The 22862-nt window shown below is 35.8% G+C and overlaps 1 protein-coding gene across 14 annotated transcripts in view; it reads right to left on the reverse strand.

The window, feature by feature from the left end:
• Nucleotides 1–22862, reverse strand: part of OXR1 (oxidation resistance 1) — a 550243-nt gene that overhangs the window by 4719 nt on the left and 522662 nt on the right. For 8 of the 14 annotated variants that reach the window (XM_025001700.1, XM_059893322.1, XM_025001698.1 and 5 more), the window contains 4 exons: nucleotides 6045–6125; nucleotides 4118–4243; nucleotides 3187–3339; nucleotides 1730–1825 (listed from right to left, as the gene is read on the reverse strand). In XM_025001700.1, coding sequence (XP_024857468.1) covers nucleotides 1730–1825; nucleotides 3187–3339; nucleotides 4118–4243; nucleotides 6045–6125 — 456 coding nt within the window. Of the gene's footprint in view, nucleotides 1–1729; nucleotides 1826–3186; nucleotides 3340–4117; nucleotides 4244–6044; nucleotides 6126–19737; nucleotides 20188–22862 lie in introns of those variants that run through there. The other 6 variants (XM_025001699.1, XM_025001709.2, XM_025001704.2 and 3 more) reach the window with 3 other exon arrangements.

Consider the following 22862-nt stretch of genomic DNA (forward strand, 5'->3'; position numbering starts at 1 on the left):
TGTCTAGAGCCCATGAGCTGCCACTACTGCAGCCCACGGGCCCCAGAGCCTGTGCTCCGCAACAACAGAAGCCACCACAGTGAGAAGCCCACAACTAGAAAGTAGCCCTACTCTCCACAACCAGAGAAAGTCCATGTGCAGCAACAAAGACCCAGAGCAGCCAAAAAAACCTTCTAGTAATATTCTTAAATATTTCCAATCTTTCATGGAAGTTCTACCTAAACGTAATATTAATACAACATCAATTTCTAGTACCTCGTCTTTATAAACATTTTCCAAAGTATTCATTATAGTTCTCAATAAACTTTTAACACTCACTTTTTCATAGATACATAACATTTGTTTAATTGCATTGTTAGTTAACAGGTAGAAACAGTATCACAAAAAGGACTGAAAACAAGCACAACTGAAACTTCCAAAATCTGTAACAACTACAAGCTTCCAGCTAGCTGCAGGAGTCAGTTGATATGTTTTATGGAAGGAATGGAAAGCACTGGTTAATCTGGTGAGCAACTTAAACCCAAGTTTGTTAAGAGAGTTTTTCTTGTGCTACCAAATTATATTTTGTTCATGCCTCCCTGGTGGCTCAGTCGGTAAAGAATCTGCCTGCAACGCGGGAGATCTGGGTTTGATCCCTGGGTTGGGAAGATCCCCTGGAGAAGGGAAAGGCCACCCATTCCAGTATTCTGGCGTGGAGAATTCAATGGACTGTATAGTCCATGGGGTCACAAAGAGTCAGACACAACTGAGACTTTCACTTTCTATAAGCTGTGCTTAGTCACTCAGTATCGTCCAACTCTTTGCGTACACATGGATTGCAGCTCGTCAGGCTCCTCTGTCCATGGGGATTCTCCAGGTAAGAAGACTGGAATAGGTTGCCATACCCTGCTCCAGGGGATCTTCCCAACCCAGGGATCGAACCCAGGTCTCTTGCATTGTAGGCAGATTCTTTACTGACTGAGCCACCAGGAAGACATGAAAAAAAGAGAATTTGGTAACGCAATAAGAACTCTCCTAACAAACTTGGGTTTAAGTGGCTCACCAGATTAACCAGAAGCTGTTCCTAAAGACAACTCTTTTTTGTTTTTTTAAGCAACTATGTTGGTTCCTATTTTCAAGATTAAAATTTTATCTCCTAGGAACTGTCTGACATGCTGCATCAGACTGTATTAGAGACACTAAGACTGCACTCGATGCTTCAAACGGAGTTGCACGTTCACTAAAATTTAGGTACATTTAAAAATTTTAGATCTTATTGGCACTAGAATGTATCTACTTTAGTCAAGTCACAATAAAGAAAAATCAGGTAATCACTTTTGACTTAAACCCAAATGATTTATTTTTTAAGTTTTTAAGACTGACTTTCATTATTAAAACTTATTTAGTAAGTTAAAGCTTCTAGAAATTTTACAATGATGATTCATAAACAAAATAGTAATTATGATGTATACTTCTTACTGGACCCACGATGTGTGTCTGGTACCACATCAAGTGTTACACATGTATGGTTTTCATTCAATTTTCAAACAACCCTGTTACATTTTATGATTCCCATTCTATCCACAGGAAAGTTGAAGGTGAAAATGGTAATGGAAAAAAAAAGTGCCAAGTTAACAGTAAAAGGCAGAAACTGAGAGTCAAATCCAAGTATGCAAAATTCCAGACTGAATGTTCTGTTCATGATACCATCTCTTCACAAACTGAATGTAACTGGAATAACTGTCCTTACCTCAAATTCTGGACAGAATGTAAAAACAAAGGTCTCTCCATTTCCATAAAAGCCATCACTCACTTTAAATGGCTGAGATGCAAATGCACCAAAAACCTAAGGATTAAAAAAAGGCATGTTCAATGACACAACTATCAATTTGTTTCTTTAAGCATTAGTCCATTATATATGTTTAACTAAAATACAAAAAAAAAAAAAAGGAAATATACCATAGTTTTATCTATCTGTACTTTAACAGAGAAGCATGATCAGTTGTTAAACAACTCATATTATTGGCAGGTATAAACATATCAGGTTTTTCAGTGGGAAAATACTAGATTTTTCCTCATTTTGAAACCTAGAAAGATGTTCATTATAACAATTAAAAAAGACAATCTAAAAAAGTGGTAGACACATTTCAGGATGACAATGTACGTATAATAAAGACAACAGCTGTTGTAGTACTATAGAACTTAAGAAAGCAAAAACCCTCCAGCATGGGTAAACATTCTCCTACTAAAAAGGTATGCTAGTTTTTTCTTCATTACACAGTAAATTCCATGAGGACAGAATTTGGGTCTGAATTGTTCAGTATTATACTGCCTTGGCCTTACACAGTACAAGACACACAATGAGTAAGAGGCCTGGACAAGTCATTCCAATCTCTAGGTCTAAGGTTTCAGATCATGAAATGGGAATGTAGAGTTTGATTGATGATCTCTATAGTCATTATATCCCCTCATATTCTATTTTCATACTCTTAATTTTTAAATAGATTTTCTTATTGTAAGGTATGTGTGTAAATAATATATGTATAAAATATAATTATACAGCTCGATATGGAATTAGCACAAAGCAAAGTCCCATTTAACCTTTATTCATATTAAGAAACGGGACATTACCAGCACTCCAGAAACTCCCTTTGTGCCTCCTCCATGTAACCACCTCCACCTCCCCAAAGGAAGCTACCAGGTTTGATGATACAAAGATTTGTTCTGTCCATTTATGAAACTACTGCTTCAGAGATAACCAATGTGTTTCTTGCTTATCTGACATCCTCACACAATAATCTTTAACTTTCAAAACTTTCTCCACACTTCAGGACTGTCAATTTTCACCATTTCCCTGAACCTCACTCTTATCTCCTCCAGACAGAAATGAACAATATAAACACCTCTTTTACTTTTTATAGGTTTTCACTATACTAAGGCATATTTTGCTTGGCATCAGAGATACTCTCATACTTTAATATTTTTTTAACCAGACTGTAATTCTTTGAAGGTAGGAACTCTTTAATTATTCATGCTCATATCTATCCCTCTGCAGAACTCAGCACTGCCCTGCATATCAAGAGCACTCAATAATTACCAAATAAACTTAATAAAATATACTAATGCTTTTTATCAAAAGAATATGCTAAAATTCCTGCTACTTTCATCTCTTAAAAGGTAAGGTGTCTATGTGGTTACTTTTCATACCTGCCAATCACTGTCTTTAATCACCATCAGCACTGGAGTGTCTAAACCTGTCATTGTTCGATAAAGGGTCTTCAAGCTTGTGCCATGCTTCCTAGTACCATAAACAAGAGTCCATGGATAGCCGATTGTTCTTGGTGGAAGATGCTTGGTAAGCTTTGAAAATAAATTGTTAACACATACTTGATAGTTTCTTATTGTCAATCTGCAGAATACTAATGCCAGCTGGAATTAAATGATACTTTATAAAATGTAGGCTACGAAAGTAACAGTAGAAATTATTTATCATTATGAAAGATACAGAGATGCTTGAAGTCTGTACATTTCTTGGTATGAAACACTAATTGTTCATTAGCCAAAAAAAGAATCATATCAAACAATATATACATTAGAGGCAAGAAACATGGATTCCTTATTGTTTGCATCCTCTGTATCAAATTAACAAAAATATCAGATGAACTGTTACCTTGATTATTAACACCTCTCAAATCTAGAGTAAGACTCTCAGAATTAGAAATCAAGCTTCAATATGTTACAGCTGTATGGCTCTGAACATTTATTCAACCTCTCTAAACCCAAGTTTCTTCATTTACAAAATGTGACAATAAGAACATCCAACTCCTACAGGGGCTGCAGCAACTAAATTAGATAACCTATATAAAGCAGGTAACTGGTACACAATAAGAAATTAAATACTGGCTATTATCCTGTTTCACCTAAATTACTATTGCCATTTATTTTAATGTCTGGTTACCCAAATCTCCTAATATCTTCCATTACATTAATTGCTATAATTTGTTTACTTTTTCTTCATTGAAGAGTAAGAACAGGAGCAATAGCTCTGCTTCTTCAGTTTTTAAATCAACTAAAAAGAAGCTATTTTACTCTCATGGGCACATACTCAGAATTTTACAAAAGTGGGTAATTATCATACCTTTATAATTTGATCTGGCAGTAAGAGATGACTGGGATCACTTAGGTTTGGTCGAAAAGATTCAGATTCCAGGTCTGCTTTCACTGGAGTACTCTGCTTTGAATTGATGTCTTCCCTCGTAGTAATCTAAAGAAGCAAATAGAAGCAATATATTAATGTAAAACTGCAACAAACCTTTAAAATTTTTAGCCTTTTGAGAGATATCAAATCTTATACCTTGAAAAAGGTGGCTAAAGCTTTAATTTAGGATTGTAGAAGGCAAAAGATGCTCCATCTAATAACAATGGCATGTCTAATGTAGAAAGAGATTTCTACTAAAGAAGACATTTTCCTCATCCACTACATGAATAAGGACAGGTATTGAAAGATAAACCCTGTACTTCTGTGTAAAAAGGGTAAACTGCATGCAAACTATACTTTTTCTGTTGAAGGGCAAAAGTGAGCGAGCTAGCCTGCTTTTTTCTCTGTGCTATTTTAAGATATTATTTTTATGAGATTATTTTTTTCATGGGAAACAAAATTTGCCAAATATAATTAAGAAAACTTCCTGGGTGCCAAAATTTTAATTTTAATTTAAAAAACAGTACAATAAAAAGTATAATATTTCATTGGTGTGCATATATATGTAAATTTATATGCTTTGAAAAGGTTACTGTTATTTTTTAAAATGCCTTTAAAATTTTTACTTTCTAAACACAATTTTTTTAAATCTAATTGAACCAAACAATACATCTAAAACCTGTTCACAAACCTATTTTTAAAATTAGAACAATCTGATGCACTTAAAAGAATGTATATGTTTGTTTGATGAAAATGATCTCACTGATATTCTTAAAATGATAAAAATGTTCATTAAATCAAAATAAATTCTTTTAGAATGTACTATGTTGGCACTTTTTCATGTTAATTTAATCTATAAAATGCAATAATATTGGAAAGTAAAATATATGAAAACATAAGTATTACTGATGAAACTTTTAAATCGGAAAACAGAATTCTATTGGAGCAGATAACTAAAATGCAGCAATTTTCGGCGACTGTGATTCCACACAGGAATGAAATCTTGCTAAATTACTTTGTTCTTTTAACAGATTTCTTACCAAACCTTAACAACATACATTTTCAACCAATACATGTTCTAGAACTGTATTGTTTTTTGATGAGAACTATATTAATTCTTTCACATCATGTTTTACCCTTATTTTGATGATGTGAAAGGTTAAAAAAAAAAAAATCTGAGGTAGCATGAGAAGCATTAAAAGAAAAAAATTCAGGAAAGCGTATCTCATTAAGAAAGAGGAAAACACACAATAATACACAAAACTGAAAAATGAGTTCAAATATATAGTTATTTCTGAAAAATCACAAAGATTATTTCACATATTTTTAAATAATTTATCTAGTTCTAGTACCTAATCAATACTACTCCAAAATATGTCTAATACCAACCAGGAAAACCTCAAGGACAAAAACAATTCATCTCATTAAGATATTTGATGTAAGGTTGATACAACTGAAATAGCCTTAAAGAGAACCTTGCTATCCATTAAATTTTTAAACATTTCCCCACAGTACCACACCTTTCAGATACCGTTTAGTAAAGATTCAATCTCAAACTCAAGACGTTCTTCCAATGTTAAATGAAAACTCCTCATCAATCTAAAAAACACAGTACTAAGAACAGTTCTAAAATAACAGAAAATTCCTCTGAATATTTTTAATAAATGAAAAGATGCCAGAAAAGATAGCCCTACAGCTCTTCAAGGCAATACTGCACTCTTATTAATACAAAAAGGAATTTTCTGATGGGGCATTTTAGTGCTACAGTCAAAACAAATCCTTCAAAAAAGAGATTTGCTCTGATGAAAGACACTAAAAATAGGAAGTATTCAATCTCTGAAGGGGTTTAAACTACTGAATGGGGCACCTGGAGACGTCTGCAGAGTGTGCGCAGTTCTTCAGTATTTAGAGCATCGATCCTGCGGTGATACTCAGCCACTGACACTACCTGAATATGGAGACAGGAAGACAATAATTCCACTGACAGTTGAGAAAAACAGCCCAAATAAAATAAAAACTGGAGAAGTTTAAATGGGAAAGAGAACTGTAATTAGGATTTCTTTCCCCACTCCATGCTCAAAATCTAAGAGATTTATATATTAATCTACAGTGAAATACACATGAATATATTTAACTTATTAACTACCACACCCAAACTAACTACTAGTAGTAGTTAGTACTACTAGTAGTTAACTACTAACTACTACTAACACACTACTACTAGTATACAATGTAGAAGGTTTATTTTATGGATTGTTTCATGTAGACAAAATTTGACTAGGTAGCATCACAGTCCTTTATAAAAAAATGCTGTATGAAATATAACATGTTTGCTAACATCAAAGATAACATCTAAAATCTAACTGTGTTGCAGTTTACAGAAAAAATGGTAGTTTCAACTCTCCCAATCAGTTTAATTCAAACATTACATCCTAAGAGCAATGCTGGAAAAATTTCTTCTTGGCAAAGGTAGCATATACCCAAGCTATACAGTCTGTATCACAACAAAGAAGTGGAAGAGCAAGAAAAAGATATGAAGCACATTTTAAAACCTAAGACAATAAGAAAAATAAGCTCCGGAAACAGAAAATTACATTTTTAAAAGCATATCTAATTGTATTCTCAGGCATGTCTACTTCAGTCTTTCTAAATAACCCTGAACTGAAAGTTTTTGCCCCTCCTCTACAGTACTACTTTAGAGTCGGTACTGTAGCAGTTATCTGGGACTAAAACTTAATGACTTTCCTACATTCTAAATTGCTAAGGGAAATTGTGTATCTTCTATAGTTGCCTAGACTAGTCTGTTGCACATTGCTGAACCTGAAAGCCATGTATAACAGATAAACATTATAAAAAGCCCACGAAAACAGACAAGTTTCCTCAGACTCACACAACAGCTACCGCTTTTTCAGATCATGACATAATTACCAAAACAGTAACCATAATACAGTGAACTCTGGTCGTGCTAAAATATGTGCTGAATACTCCTGAGCTATGACAAATTCCTCTTGTGATCAAACAGTTATTTGCAGAGGTTCTGGCCACAAAATGCAGTTAAACCAATTGACCCACAAGACTTCTAAACTAGGTTTTTAAAAAGGTTTTTGTTCCAGCCAACTAAAAGGAATCAGTCACCTCTATAAAGAGCAAAGTAAACTTGGTGAAAGCAATGAGAGACATGAGAATTAAAAAACCAAAAAGAAACTGAACAGATTTTCTCATTCTGGCCATTATTAGATTGACTTTCGCAAAGCAAAGAACATACAATATGATAGCTGACTCTTTACTTACAAAGAAACCTGAAGTGGTTATGACTCAACCTCTGGGGAATTGGATGGAACTAGGTTTTCCTCCTCCTTTATCTATTTTTCTCAATGGGAACAATAAGACAAAGGAAATAATAAGAGTACATAAAAGAATGAAAACAATAAGAGTACATACCAAATAGGGTTTCTGTGTAAATAAAAAGAAATGCACATAAAGGACTGAATATAGTGCCCACCACAGAGTAAATAGGGATTAACACTACTTTTACTTGATGATTTTCATCATTTACCTAAGGACTAGAGAATAAGGCTGAAGAGTATCCATATTTATGTTTGGTTTTTATTTTTGATATTAAAACATTTCGGTTTTCAATCTTCCCGACCCAGGAATTGAACCGAGGTATCCTGTATTGCAAGCGGATTCTATACCAACTGAGTTATCAGGCAAGCCCAGTTTCCCTACTCTTAAATTTAAATTTAAAAATATTAAAGATTGTTCAATTAAGAACAGCATTTTCAATAAATATGAAAGAAAAATTGGGTACTAAAGGTAAAAAACTAAAAATCACAGCTTCCTTTTCTAAGTCACAAACAGAACTTTCTACAAAATATTTAAAGATCAGTTATATTTTTCTTCTGTTTTCCTATGGCATTCAGTCTACAGGAGTTTTCTATACAAGAGTTTTCAAATTATATGACTTAACTATTCCTTTCCATTCTTTCTATTCTTCCACTCAACGCTTATCTTACACTTAAAGCTCTTCTTTTACCATATAAAACACACTTCCTGGACGACAGTAAAGTTGAATTTGCTCATAAAGGGATCAGTTATAATCTATGTACCAACATCACCTAGAACAGGAACTGACAGAGAGGGAGCCATAAATTGCCATTATAAACTTATTATATCTGGTACTGTCACAGTTTCTTTAATATCACAAATCTACTTTTCTGATTTTTTTTTTTAAACTATATTCCTTTCTTGGACTTGCAAACTCACCACCTCCTTTCCCTTAAATATTTACTCATGCTGTGATGAATGGAGATATACAACAGTGTCAAAAGTGCAGGTAAACTAATAAAGAAGAAAGACTTGAAATCAAATGACGATGATCTCGGATGGCCTTGGCTTGAAGCAGTATTTTGGTTCCCTGGCCAGAGACTGAAGTCACGTTGTGGCAGTGATAACGCAGAATCCTAGCCACTGGACCACCAGGCACAGTGGCCAGCGACAAGGCCCTTGACTCATGGGCTCTATATAAACGAATTCCGAAAGAGAGACAAAATGTAGTGAAACAAGTACAGTGTTTATTAGGAGGAAAAAGGGTATGTTATGAATACACTCACATCAGTGAACTCAGAGAGCACATCTCGCGTTCATGGTAGTTTGAACAGTCGTAAGGGGCATTCTCTTCTGGGCTTCCTTTGGCCAATCACCTTGCTTTGCCTGGTTCTGAAACTGTATCTGGCTTATCCCACGGATTTTCCATGTGTGTTCACACATCTCTTAGACAAGATGGATTCTTGCAAAGAGGCCTATGGGTAGATTGACGTCACCTACTATGGAGAGACACCCCCACCCCTTTTGACCTTCGAGGAGCCTTTCTGTGCACGTGTAGTCAGGAAGGTCTCTGACTTTGAGAATGAGGAATATATGGTTTATTAGCTTTATTCTGGGCAAGGCTCAGATACTCCTTCTTCCTGCTATTGTCTTCATCTTGGAGTATCTGCCCATAAAGAACAAACTCCAGCTGCTCAGCCTTAGGCCCATCTATCTCGTCCAGCAACTAAAGAAATATACTTCCCCCTATCAAAATGAATAAAGAGATACAGATTCCTAGTATATATAGTGCATCTGAAATTAGTCTCAAATTAACTTTTAACCCCTTAGTAAATCATAATCCATGTACAGAAAGTATTGTTTTATCCAAAAGATTAAACCTAAGTAGAAAATGGACAGATTGCTACAAAATGTCCTGTATCATACTCCCAAGTATTAAAGTACACAGTTGAGGAAATCAATTCAGTTCAGTTAAGTTCAGTTCAGTCGCTCAGTCGTGTCTAACTCTTTGCGACCCCATGAATCGCAGCACGCCAGGCCTCCCTGTCCAACACCAACTCCTGGAGTTCACTCAAACTCACATCCATCGAGTCAGTGATGCCATCCAGCCATCTCATCCTCTGTCGTCCACTTTTCCTCCTGCCCCCAATCCCTCCCAGCATCAGAGTCTTTTCCAATGACTCAACCCTTCACATGAGGTGGCCAAAGTACTGGAGTTTCAGCTTTAGCATCATTCCTTCCAAAGAACACCCAGGACTGATCTCCTTTAGAATGGACTGGTTGGATCTCCTTGCAGTCCAAGGGACTCTCAACAGTCTTCTCCAACACCATAGTTCAAAAGCATCAATTCTTCGGCACTCAGCTTTCTTCACAGTCCAACTCTCACATCCATACATGACCACAGGAAAAACCATAGCCTTGACTAGACGGACCTTTGTTGGCAAAGTAATGTCTCTGCTTTTGAATATGCTATCTAGGTTGGTCATAACTTCCCTTCCAAGGAGTAAGCGTCTTTTAATTTCATGGCTGCAATCACCATCTGCAGTGATTTTGGAGCCCAGAAAAATAAAGTCTGACACTTTCCACTGTTTCCCCATCTATTTCCCGTGAAGTGATGGGACAAGATGCCATGATCTTTGTTTTCTGAATATTGAGCTTTAAGCCAACTTTTTCACTCTCCTCCCTCACTTTCATCAAGAGGCTTCTTAGTTCCTCTTCACTTTCTGCCATAATAGTGGTGTCATCTGCATATCTGAGGTTATTGATATTTCTCCCGGCAATCTTGATTCCAGCTTGTGCTTCTTCCAGCCCAGCGTTTCTCATGATGTACTCTCCATAGAATTCAAATAAGCAGGGTGACAATATATAGCCTTGACGTACTCCTTTTCCTACTTGGAACCAGTCTGTTGTTCCATGTCCAGTTCTAACTGTTGCTTTCTGACCTGCATATAGGTTTCTCAACAGGCAGGTCAGGTGGTAGTCTGGTATTCCCATCTCGTGAAGAATTTTCCAGTTTATTGTGATCCACAGTCAAAGGCTTTGGCATAGTCAATAAAGCAGAAATAGATGTTTTTCTGGAACTCTCTTGCTTTTTCCATGATCCAGTGGATGTTGGCAATTTGATCTCTGGTTCCTCTGCCTTTTCTGAAACCAGCTTGAACATCTGGAAGTTCACGGTTCATGTACTGTTGACGCCTGGCTTGGATAATTTTGAGCATTACTTTACTAGCATGTGAGATGAGTGTAATTGTGCGGTAGTTTGAGCATTCTTTAGCATTGCCTTTCTTTGGGATTGGAATGAAAACTGAGCTTTTCCAGTCCTGTGGCCACTGCTGACTTTTCCAAATTTGCTGGCATATTGAGTGCATCACTTTCACAGCATCATCTTTCAGGATTCGAAATAGCTCCACTGGAATTCCATCACCTCCACTAACTTTGTTTGTAGTGATGCTTTCTAAGGCCCACTTGACTTCACATTCCAGGATGTCTGGCTCTAGGTGAGTGGTCACACCATTGTGATTATATGGGTCGTGAAGATCTTTTTTGTATAGTTCTTCTGTGTATTCTTGCCACCTCTTCTTAATATCTTCTGCTTCTGTTAGGTCCATACCATTTCTGTCCTTTATTGAGCCCATCTTTGCATGAAATATTCCCTTGGTATCTCTGATTTTCTTGAAGAGATCTCTAGTCTTTCCCATTCTATTGTTTTCCTCTATTTCAAGACCTTCTAACTAAAAGTGTATTAGCCGTCTGGCTAGAAAGTCATTTCTTAAGGTGCAAAGTGGTTTGGATACACTGCTAAATCCCATATGTAGGAACTGCTTGACAAAGGACTCTCACAAAGTGTTTGCCTAAGCATTTACTTTCAACAAATTACAAACCTAAAGGCAGAATGAAATCCACTCATCTCTATTACAGTGAGACACACAGCTAAGAAGAAAAGCTGAAAAAAGAGGAAATGTATAGTTGCTGTAAATGTCGTGAATAAGAACACGTTTTCCTAGAAAGAAAGAGCAATGCTTCGGTCTAAGAGTCCTCTTGGGCTTCCCTGGTGGCTCAGACAGTAAAGAACATGCCTGCAATGTGGTAGACCCGGGTTTGATCCCTGGGTTGGGAAGATCCCTTGGAGAAGGGAATGGAAACCTACTCCAGTATTTTTGCCTGGAGAATTCCATGAACAGAGGAGCCTGGCAGGCTAAAGTCCATGGGGTTGCAGAGAGTAGGAAGGACACAACTGAGTGTCTTTTGCTTGGCTTCAACAGTTCTCTTTCTTGAATTTCCCCTTAGGATTATCTGTAAACAAATCTCCCTTCCCCCAACTGCCTTGCAGACTAACAGAGATATCTGTGAATGTGGAATTTTCATTTCTCATTTACTCCTTCTTTTATTCCTTAGTAAAGGGAGATAATGTAGAAAGAAAAATGTTACTAACAATGCTATTTATATTTACTTTGATATCCAAAAATATTTTTTAAAAGGAGGAAATTAAAGTTGAGCTGTTGTAGCTAACAAAAAAGGGAATACAATAGCATCCTGTAACTACCTAAAACTCTGTTCTATATTTCATAATATATGACAAAGTCTTTATTACAAAATAAGACTTGGATTATGTTAAAACTTTGCTTCTTTTTGCCTTAAATTACAACTACTGTTTTCAATAGTTGTAATTTAAATCTTTAGTCAGGCTAATAAAATTGAAAAAAGAGAACATACAAATAAATTATATCATATATGGAGGCCATCACTGTTGATAATAATGGAATATTATAAACAACTCTACACTTTCAAATTTGAAAACCTAGATGAAATGGACCAATTCATTGAAAGACACAAAACACTAAATTCATACAAGAAGAAACAGATCCTCTGGAGTAGCTCTATATCTACTAAATTAATAATTTATAGTCTTGTAAAACATAAAGTACCAGACCTAGTTCTAGCCAACTAAAATAAATTAGCTACCAATAAACATTAAGGTAACTCTGTCAAAAGCTATTCAAACTTGTTGAAAGCTATGACAGACAGGATAATAGAAAAAAGGGAAAATTAACAGACTTTCATTCTGGCCAATATGATACTGACTTCTGCAAAGGAAACATTCATACCCCATCACAGCTGAGTTTGTGCTTACAAAGGAACCCAAAGTGGCATGATCTCTAGCTCTGGAGCATCTCTAATGAATCTAGACAGATTCACTACTGAATTCAATCAAACCTTTCAGGAATAAATTATAGCAATTCTCTACAATCTCTTCCAAAAAATAAAAGCAGAGAAAATACTTTCCAACTCATTTGATGAGGGCAGCATTACACTAATAAAAAATAAAGACATACCAAGAAAGACAAACTACAGATCACTATCTCTGATGAACATACATGCAAAAACCCCTCAACAAATAAATCTAATAACATGTAAAAAAAGATTTATATACAGTGACCGAGTGGGATTTAATTGCAGGTATGTTAAAGGATAGGGGTTTCCCAGGTGGTACCAGTGGTAAAGTACCTGCCTACCAATGCAGAAGACTTAAGAGTCGTGGGTGCAATCCCTGGGTTGGGAAGATCCCATGGAGGAAGACATGGCAACCCACTCCAGTATTCTTGCCTGGAGAATCCCATGGACAGAGGAGCCTGGTGGGCTATGGTCCAGAGGGTTGCAAAGAGTCAGACACGACTGAAGTGACCTAGCACAGCACACATGCAAGGGATATGCAAGATATTTCAATATATGAAAATTAACTGATACATTCCATTACACATAAATAGATGCAGGAAAAGCATTAGTCAAAATCTCACATGCACTATAAACACTCTCAGCAACCTAGAAATAGAGAGTAACACCTGAAACTTGATAAAGAACACCTAATAAAAAAAAGTCCTACAATTAAAATACTTTTCAACTCTTACTCAATATTCTAGGAAGACCTAGCTAACACAGTAAAACAAGAAAAGGAAATAAAAGGTATACAGGTGGGAAGGATGGAATTAAACTCTAAGCACAATTCTAAAAAAATCAACAAAAACCAATGGAATTAATAAGCAATTGTAGCAGGTTAGCTGGATATAAGGTTAATATACAAAAGTCAATTGCTTTTCTATATATCAGCAATGAGTAATGGGAATCTGAAATGTAAAATAATACTATTTATTTTAGTACAGAAAAAATATCAGTTCTTCCCAACTTGGTTTATAGACAACACAATTCCAATTAAAATCCTATTCAGTCATTCTGTGGATATATGCAACTGATTATTTAAGGTTTATGTATAAAGATCCCAATGCCAACACAATAATGAAGGAAAAGAAGAAAACTGAAGGACTGACACTACTCAACTTCAAGACTTACTATAGTCAAGACTGGATATTGATAAAAGAACAGATCAATGGAATGGAAGATACAGACTCTAGATATAGGCAAGTACAGTCAACTGATTTTTGACAAAGAAGCAAAGATAACACCATGAAGAATGGTCTTTACCAAAGAGTGCTGCAACGACTGGACATCCACATGCAAAAAAGTTAAACTGGACAAAGTCTTCACACTTTTTCACAAAAATTAACTGAAAATGGATCTTAAACCCAAATGTAAAATGCAAAACTATAAAATAACTAGAAGATAACACAGAAAAATATCTAGGTGCCCTTGCGTTTGGATGCCTTTTTAGATAAAACACCAAAAGCAAGCTGCATTTCATTATAACTAAAAACAACTGGCCTGGAATGGACACTGTCCAGAGAATACAAAAATGATCCACAGGCTGGGAGAAAATCTTTGCCAGATTTATATCTGATACATATGTTATCCAAAATATTCGAAGAACTTAAAAACAATGAGAGAAAAAAACATGAACTAAACATCTGAGCAGACAAACAAGACTATGAAAAGATGCTCTGTTATATGTCCTCTGGGAAACGCAAATTAAAGAAACAATGGGATACTACTATAAACGTCTTCAGGATGAAAGCATTGATAACATTAAATGCTGGTGATGATGAGGAGCAGTAGGAACTCTCATTTATTGTTGGTAAAGGACAAAACAGTACAGTCACTTTGGAAAACCATTTCGCAGTTTCTTACAAAACTAAAAATACACTTTTATAATCCAGCAATCATACTCCCTGGTATTTACCTAAATGAGCTGAAAATTTATGTCCACATAATATCTGAACACAAATGTTTATAACAATCTTTTCTTTAAGTGTCAAAACTTGGAAGTGACCAAAATGTTCTCCAGTAGGTGAACAGATTAACAAACTATGGTATGTTAAAACAATGGAATATTAAAGTGAAAGTCGCTCAGTGATGTCGACTCTTTGCGATACTATGGCCTATAGTCCATGGAATTCTCCAGGCCAGAACACTGGAGTGGGTAGCCTTTCCCTTCTCCAAGGGATCTTTCCAACCCAGGGACAGAACCCAGGTCTCCCACATTGCAGGCTGATTCTTTACCAGCTGATCCACAAGGGAAGTCCAATATTAAAAGTCAACACTAAAAAGAAATGAGCTATCAAGCCATGAAAAGACAGGGAAGAGCCCTAAATTCATCTTACTAACTGAAAGAAGCTAATACGAAAGGCTACATATGGTTTGATTCCAACCATATGATACTCTGGAAAAGGCAAAACTACAGAAAGAGTAAAAACATCAGTGGTTACCTGGTCTTCAGGTGGAGCAAAGGAGAAATGAACAGAGCACAGGTATTTTGAAGGTAATGAAAACTACACTGCATCATCCTGTAATGGCAGATACATGTCATTCCATAGAATGTGTAACACAAAGAATGAACCCCAAAGCAAACTATAGACTTTGAGTAATGATGTATAATAATATTAGTTTATACAATATAACATGTACCACATTAATACAAGATGTAAATAATAGGGGTACTGTGTTTGGAGATAAAGGGGGTATATGGGAACTCTCTGTACTTTCCATTCAAGTTTTCTATAAACTTTACTCCAAAAAATAAAATCTGATAATTAAAGAAAAGCAGGGAAACAGTAACAAAATTCAGGGAGGTGGCTACCAGCCTGGAAGTGACATGAAATGAGAAAGAGAAAGAACACACAGGATGATACTGGTTCATTGGTAACATTCTAGTTCTTAAGTTGGATAGTGAGCAAGTGAGTGAGTGGGATCAAAGAGACTCATTTTATCATTAGGTCTCACAACTTATATACTAATAAATATGCTTTTCAACTACTGAAGTCAAATAAAATATTCTACGCTGAATATATCTGTATATGTCCTTTTTTCAATTACGTTGTAACCAGAGAGCAGAAGGTTTATACAATAAGGCATATATAACCACTTGTTAAACTTCCCATGAATATGTATTATAGATAGGAAACGCAGTATGGCAGAAAGAATCCTGGGTTTAGCTGTAAAACTCCTCTGTTGTAATTTTGATTCTCTTTAACAGTCATTCCTACATATGCCTAAGGGATCAGTTCCAGAAACTGTCACTGAAACCAAAATCTATGGATGTCATTACAGAAAATGACAAAGTATTTGCATGTATCTATGCACACCCCTCTCATATACTTTAAATCAACTATATATTACCTGTGCTGTGCTATGCTACGTCGCTTCAGTCATTTCCGACTTGTTGTGACCCCATGGACTGTAGCCCACCAGGCTCTCCTGTCCATGGGTTCTCCAGGCAAGAAAACTGCAGTGGATTGCCATTTCCTTCTCCAGTATATTACTTACAATACCTAATACAGTGTAAATGCTATGTAAATAGTTGTAAATACAATATAAATGCTATGGAAATAGTTGCCAGCATGTGGCAAATTCAAGTTTTGCCTTTTGGAACTTTCTGGAATTTTTTCCTAAATACTGCTGATCTGTGGTTGGCTGAATCTGTAAATGCAGAACCATAGAAGGCAGAAGTGGCAGATAAGGAAGGCTGATTATATTAGTTGGGTGAACTTGAGCAATCAAACTTAATCTATTTCTGGTTTTTCGAATGAAAATGATCTTAGGCACTTTATGAGGAATAAATAACAGTATGTATAAGATATATATAAAGCAGAAACTGATACAATAAATGTACAAAATAAATGTCAACCCCCTTCTCCTGGTTATATTCTGATGATTTTGAGACCAAATACAGCAAAGAATTTGAGAGCACAGCCTAGAGCCAGAACAGAATGGCTGGATTCAAACCACAGCCCTGACTTCTGGTTGCAATATGACTATCTTATGTCTCTGTTTTGTAAAATGAAGGTGAAAGTGGCAATATTCCACAGTTTGAGGATTAAATTTAAAAAACTCATGGTACATGTATAGTGTTAGTATAAGTAATTTTTTTATCCGTATTATAATCATTCTTCAGCTGAGGTCACTGGAAAGAGCTTTACATTTAAATTTGTTTTTCTTAAAATTCTAGCTGTGAGCTAATTTCTACACAGACATAAATAATTCATCATGTGTTTTCAAACATAAAAGCCTAAAATATAAAAAAGAAATTTATCTTGGCATATATGAGGGTCTAGGGAACAACAAAAAAAGGGAAATAGGACAAAATCTAGTGAATAATTGACAGAGAAAAGTGATGTTTAATATTTTAAATATTAAACAAATATAAAAAATAGTTAATATTTTGTGACTTTAACGTGATTAAGCTTACACCCTTATAAAATGAGCTTATAAATCTTCATGTCAATTACAATTTATTGACAAACACAAAAAAGGCAGAGTATATGGGTATACTAAATATATAAACAGCTTTAAGTAAATTATTAAATTTACATTATACATCAGAATAAACTCTGCAACAGCCTTTAAAAATAAGACAGCAAGATGGCTGAGTAGAAAGACGCTGAGCACATGAGCACAGCAAAATCAGAATTATTCACAGAACAACTATCAGTGAAACAGACTGGAACCTACCAGAAAAGATCTTTAACAACTGAAGATATAATGAAGATGGGCAATGGGCAAGAGGGGTGGAGTCATAGTATAGTGCAGACCATACCTTTGGTAGGTGAACCAGAAACAGAAGGCTAACTATAACTGCGGAAGTTCTCTCTAAAGGAGTCTGAGTCCCACACCAGGTTCCCGAACGTGGGCGTTCTCTGCTAGAAAAACCGAGCCACCAGAATGTTTATCTCTGAAGACCAGTGGGGTTTCCTTTCAGGAGACCCAGAGAGTTGTAGGAAAAAGAAGACTTCAGCCTTAAAAGAGCACACATACTCTGAAAGACTTGGGACAGAAGCAGTAATTTGAAAGGAGCCAGAGTTAGATCTGCTTGCAGATTTTGGAGTTCTGTAGAGGCAGGGAGCAAAAGAAGTTCACCTTGGGGACAGAGACACTGGCAAAAGCCATCTTTGGAACTAATAGGACTAATAGGTAGAATATACTCTAAAATATACAGAATGAAGTAAAATCTGTCCAGTTAGCTTAAGTGAGAACCATATTGATGAAGCATGCTTGACTTTATCAATCACTGTGTACAACAGTGATTCAAAAATTTTTACAGATTGTAATCCATTTATAATTATTATAAAATATCAGCTAATTCCCTGTTCTCTGTATCTGTAAAATGGTTTCTTCTTTGTCATATTAACTACTTTGTTTTACATTTTAGATTCCATATGCAAGTGATAACATACAGTATTTGTTTTTCTCTCACTTTCACTTAAGCATAATACCCTCTAGGTTCATCCATGTTGTTGCAAATGGCAAATTTTCTTAAGCCTTTCTCCTACCCTACAGCTTCTGGGATTTCTACTCCAAAGCAAGGAAAACAGTTAGAAAATGGGGACCTGAGCTTGTCTACACACCAAAACACATTATACTATATTGTACCATCTTATAAAACTCTCAAAGACATCCTAGTGAGGTAATGAATATGCTAGGGTTGAGCTGTCTCTGTTCTCCAGGACAGCTTAGTTCAGTAATAAGTCCATATGAATTTTCTCACCTTTAAAATGCCAAGTGATACTATTGACTTTGCAACTTATTGTGAAGGTTAAATGAAGTATTATATATAAACTCTAATTATGTGCAGAGCTAAGGACCAATGAGAAGCATGCTCTCATATGACAAAATCACCTAACACCTTACTATAAGGTTGAAAATGAATCTGTGACTGTAATAAATGTGTGATGTACATTATAATGACCTACAAAGTTTAAAATATCCACATTTTGCCTATATTTGTAATGAACTATATTACAGTATTAGCAAACTAATGATAAATGTTAATTCAAACTGCAAATTAAAAACATATGAATAGCATCATTGTTCTTGGTTTAAAAAAAAAAACTGTGTTAATTGGCTAATCTGATCAGAATTTTAACAAATCCAGTCATTTTCAGATGACTAAACCCTCTGTGGTGATGTTTCATAAACAAAAACTTGAAATCGTCAACTTAAAAATAAAAAGATTTAACAAAGTACTCTCAGCCAAATTAAAACACTACTAATAGAAATCATTTTGATATTTTTACACAATTGAGAGTGGCAAGCTGCTGGGTACAACTTTCAAAGTCACTCTGGGGTCTAAGTACATATCCAGTCCCATTTAAATCACCTACAACTATAATACAAATAAAATGAACATTCATAAGGCAAGATATAATCCTAAACTACCAAAGAAAGAACAACCGTTATACATTTTCTAACAAATAATGCATAAATACTTACACCAAAAAATACCTAGGAGTCTTATAACAGTAAGGTTGAATAAGATTTTTCTTTGTTAGAATATTATTTAGAGTTTTGTATTAGGCAGTAATGCTTGAAACTTTTTGGATAGCTGAAAAAAGGTCTTATATGGCTAAAACAATAATCTTCATACACTAAATTATAAATGTATTTGGATTGGGATCCAATCAATAAAATAGAAATTCATTAAGAAGGGTCTACTTATTTTTAAGCAAAACAAAAATTTACTCATTTTTAAGGAAAACAAAATTCTGAGTATTTTCCTACAAAGCTTAACTTGAAAATTAAGACAGTAATAAAAATTCTATAACTTCCTGCTGATGCAAAACAGGAAAACCAAAACACTTTGACAAACCAAAATCATAGTCCCTTACTTATTTCCTTTTGAAGATATTTAGGATTAGCAGAAATAACTTGAAGGTACTTTTTTACAATCATACAATTTTGAATTCTGTAAGTATTCTTTATGTTTAAAATTTAAAATTGCATAATTCTGCAGAATGTCACCATAAAAAGACTAGTAAATACAGAAATTGAAATCATTGACTAAGATTTACCAGAGTATATTTTTGATTAATTGGTTGATGCCTTTTCCCTTTTTTCCCATACCAGAGACGAGACATTTCGTTTCCAGGACAAATTAAGTTACATCATCTCCTAAGAACTGTTTTAAAAAGCATTCTTCCTCTGTCAAAGATCCATTTCCAGCACAAGAGCCCTACTACAGTGACAAAACAGTTTGCTGGAGACAACGATTTGATTGACAAGACAGAGAGCTAATCACTAAGTAGTATCCATTGCAAAGATAGTCCTGAGTGGAGACTGTTAAGTTGGGGAGGGAAGAGAGGATTTCCCATGTTTAAGTTTGGTTGCACTGTACCCAAATGTGCAAAGAAAGGACTCAAAGGTTTAAAGATACAGAGCATGTATTTCCAAACACCAGTACATTAAGAAATACACTAAAAATACCTCAGTCATAAAAAAAGTAATCAGTACAGTTTCCAGAATCCCTTCCAAAGTACACAAATGACTTCAATTAACATTTTATTATCTGTTTCTACAGTCATAAAATTGTGCCTTATTTATGTCTAAGAATCCTTATAACATTTCATCTTTTATGTATTTTTAAGCATTAAAGTATCCTTTGAGGACCCTTCAAACTTTCAGAGTGACTATAAAAACGAAGCCAATCTACTACAAATAAATCTTATACAAATATTCAGTGTGACCTGAAAATTCCTCTGAGTATTACACAGCCCATTTTTTTTTTCTTTTTTTTTTCTAATTTTATTTTATTTTTAAACTTTACATAATTGTATTAGTTTTGCCAAATATCAAAATGAATCCGCCACAGGTATACATGTGTTCCCCATCCCGAACCCTCCTCCCTCCTCCCTCCCCATACCATCCCTCTGGGCCGTCCCAGTGCACCAGCCCCAAGCATCCAGCATCGTGCATCGAACCTGGACTGGCAACTCGTTTCCTACATGATATTTAACATGTTTCATTGCCATTCTCCCAAATCTTCCTACCCTCTCCCTCTCCCACAGAGTCCATAAGACCGTTCTATACATCAGTGTCTCCCTTGCTGTCTCGTACACCGGGTTATTGTTACCATCTTTCTAAATTCCATATATATGCGTTAGTATACTGTATTTATGTTTTTCCTTCTGGCTTACTTCACTCTATAATAGGCTCCAGTTTCATCCACCTCATTAGAACTGACTCAAATGTATTCTTTTTAATGGCTGAGTAATACTCCATTGTGTATATGTACCACAGCTTTCTTATCCATTCATCTGCTGATGGACATCTAGGTTGCTTCCATGTCTTGGCTATTATAAACAGTGCTGCGATGAACACTGGGGTACACGTGTCTCTTTCCCTTCTGGTTAAACTGCGTTTCCTAACACTTAGTTTCTTGAAAAAGTAATTATTATCTATTATGCCTAGGTATATACTTCACTAACAAGGGGTATCCTGAATGTAACTCAATTTTTAAGATTATTATTATGACTATAAACAAAAAATATCTAAATTACCTGACTTTTAGCTAGAGGTAAATAATACACTGAATGTATCATAATGATACACTGAATATTTCTTCCATTTTAAATTAAACCTGCTCTTCCCCCTTTACCTTGCTGTGTGTACACACAAAGCTGTGCACACAAAGCCGCCCTTCACACATATACAACCACTTTTCTAGTATACGCACTGTACCATACCCACACCCACACATCTCCTTTCTCCACATTCCAGGATGTGCATGCATAGGACACAGTACACCTCTGATGAACATCCACCCTGCCACTCACACCGGCCACACCTGTATCTTCCCAACCAGCTCTACATCACACTTACCCTAAGATCTCTCTCCCACAACCCCTCATAGACACACTATAACCATCTCTACACCATCTGTACAATACAGAGTCCTCTTACATATACAGTGAACTGTGGTCACCAACTCCCATCCCTGCACTGCCTCACACATAAAACAAACATTAAATAATTTGGTGGTAGTGGGATGCTATTTTGAAAACCTATCATTACTTCCAGTCAGAATTTCTATAACTAAAAATATGCACACCAAAACGTGGTTTAAATGAGATTTTAAAATATATATATACACACACACACACCATGCATCAGTTCAGTTCAGTCCCTCAGTAGTGTCTGACTCTTTGTGACCCCATGGACCACAGCACGCCAAGCCTCACCGTCCATCACCAACTCCCAGAGTTTACTTGACCTCACGTCCATTGAGTCGGTGATGCCATCCAACCATCTCAGCCTCTGTCGTCCCCCTCTCCTCTTGCCCTCAATCTTTCCCAGCATCAGGGTCTTTTCAAATGAGTCAGTTCTTCCCATCAGGTGGCCAAAGTACTGGAGTTGCAGCTTCAGCATCAGTCCTTCCAATGAATATTCAGGACTGATTTCTTTCAGGATGGACTGGTTGGATCTCCTTGCAGTCCAAGGGACTCTCAAGAGTGTTGTCCAACACCACTGTTCAAAAGCATCAATTCTTCGGCGCTCAGCTTTCTTTATAGTCCAACTACCATATTCATACATGACTACTGGAAAAACCATAGTTTTTACTAGATGGACCTTCGTTGGCAAAGTAACATCTCTGCTTTTTAATATGCTGTCTAGCTGGTTAAAATACATACATACATACATACATACATATATATATATATATATATAAAACATATATATACACACGCACCATGCATAGGATAGCCTCTTTTGTCTTAGTATACATCCTCACACCTTCTTCCTAATACAGCTTTGATTTTGTTAAGGTATCTTTCGGCCATATGTTTCTGAGAAAACTGGCTTCATGTCGAGACAGGATGGGCTCTTAAAGATCTAAACCAGTGGCTCCAAAATTTTAGCTATGTCAGAATCACTCGCAACATTTGTTAAAACAGAACACTGGGCTCCAAAACCAGTTTCTGATAAGCAGACTGCAGTGGAGCCTGAGAATGGACTTTTTAATTTTCTGGTGTGCCACAGCTTATGGGATTTTAGCTCCCCTACCAAGGACTGACGAAGAAAGCAATGGCAGCCCACTCCAGTACTTTGCCTGGAAAATCCCATGGATGGAGGAGCCTGGTAGGCTGCAGTCCATGGGGTCGCTAAGAGTTGGACACAACTGAGCGACTTAACTTTCACT

Source organism: Bos taurus, chromosome 14, assembly GCF_002263795.3.
Source record: "Bos taurus isolate L1 Dominette 01449 registration number 42190680 breed Hereford chromosome 14, ARS-UCD2.0, whole genome shotgun sequence".
Classification (NCBI taxonomy): Eukaryota; Metazoa; Chordata; class Mammalia; order Artiodactyla; family Bovidae; genus Bos; species Bos taurus.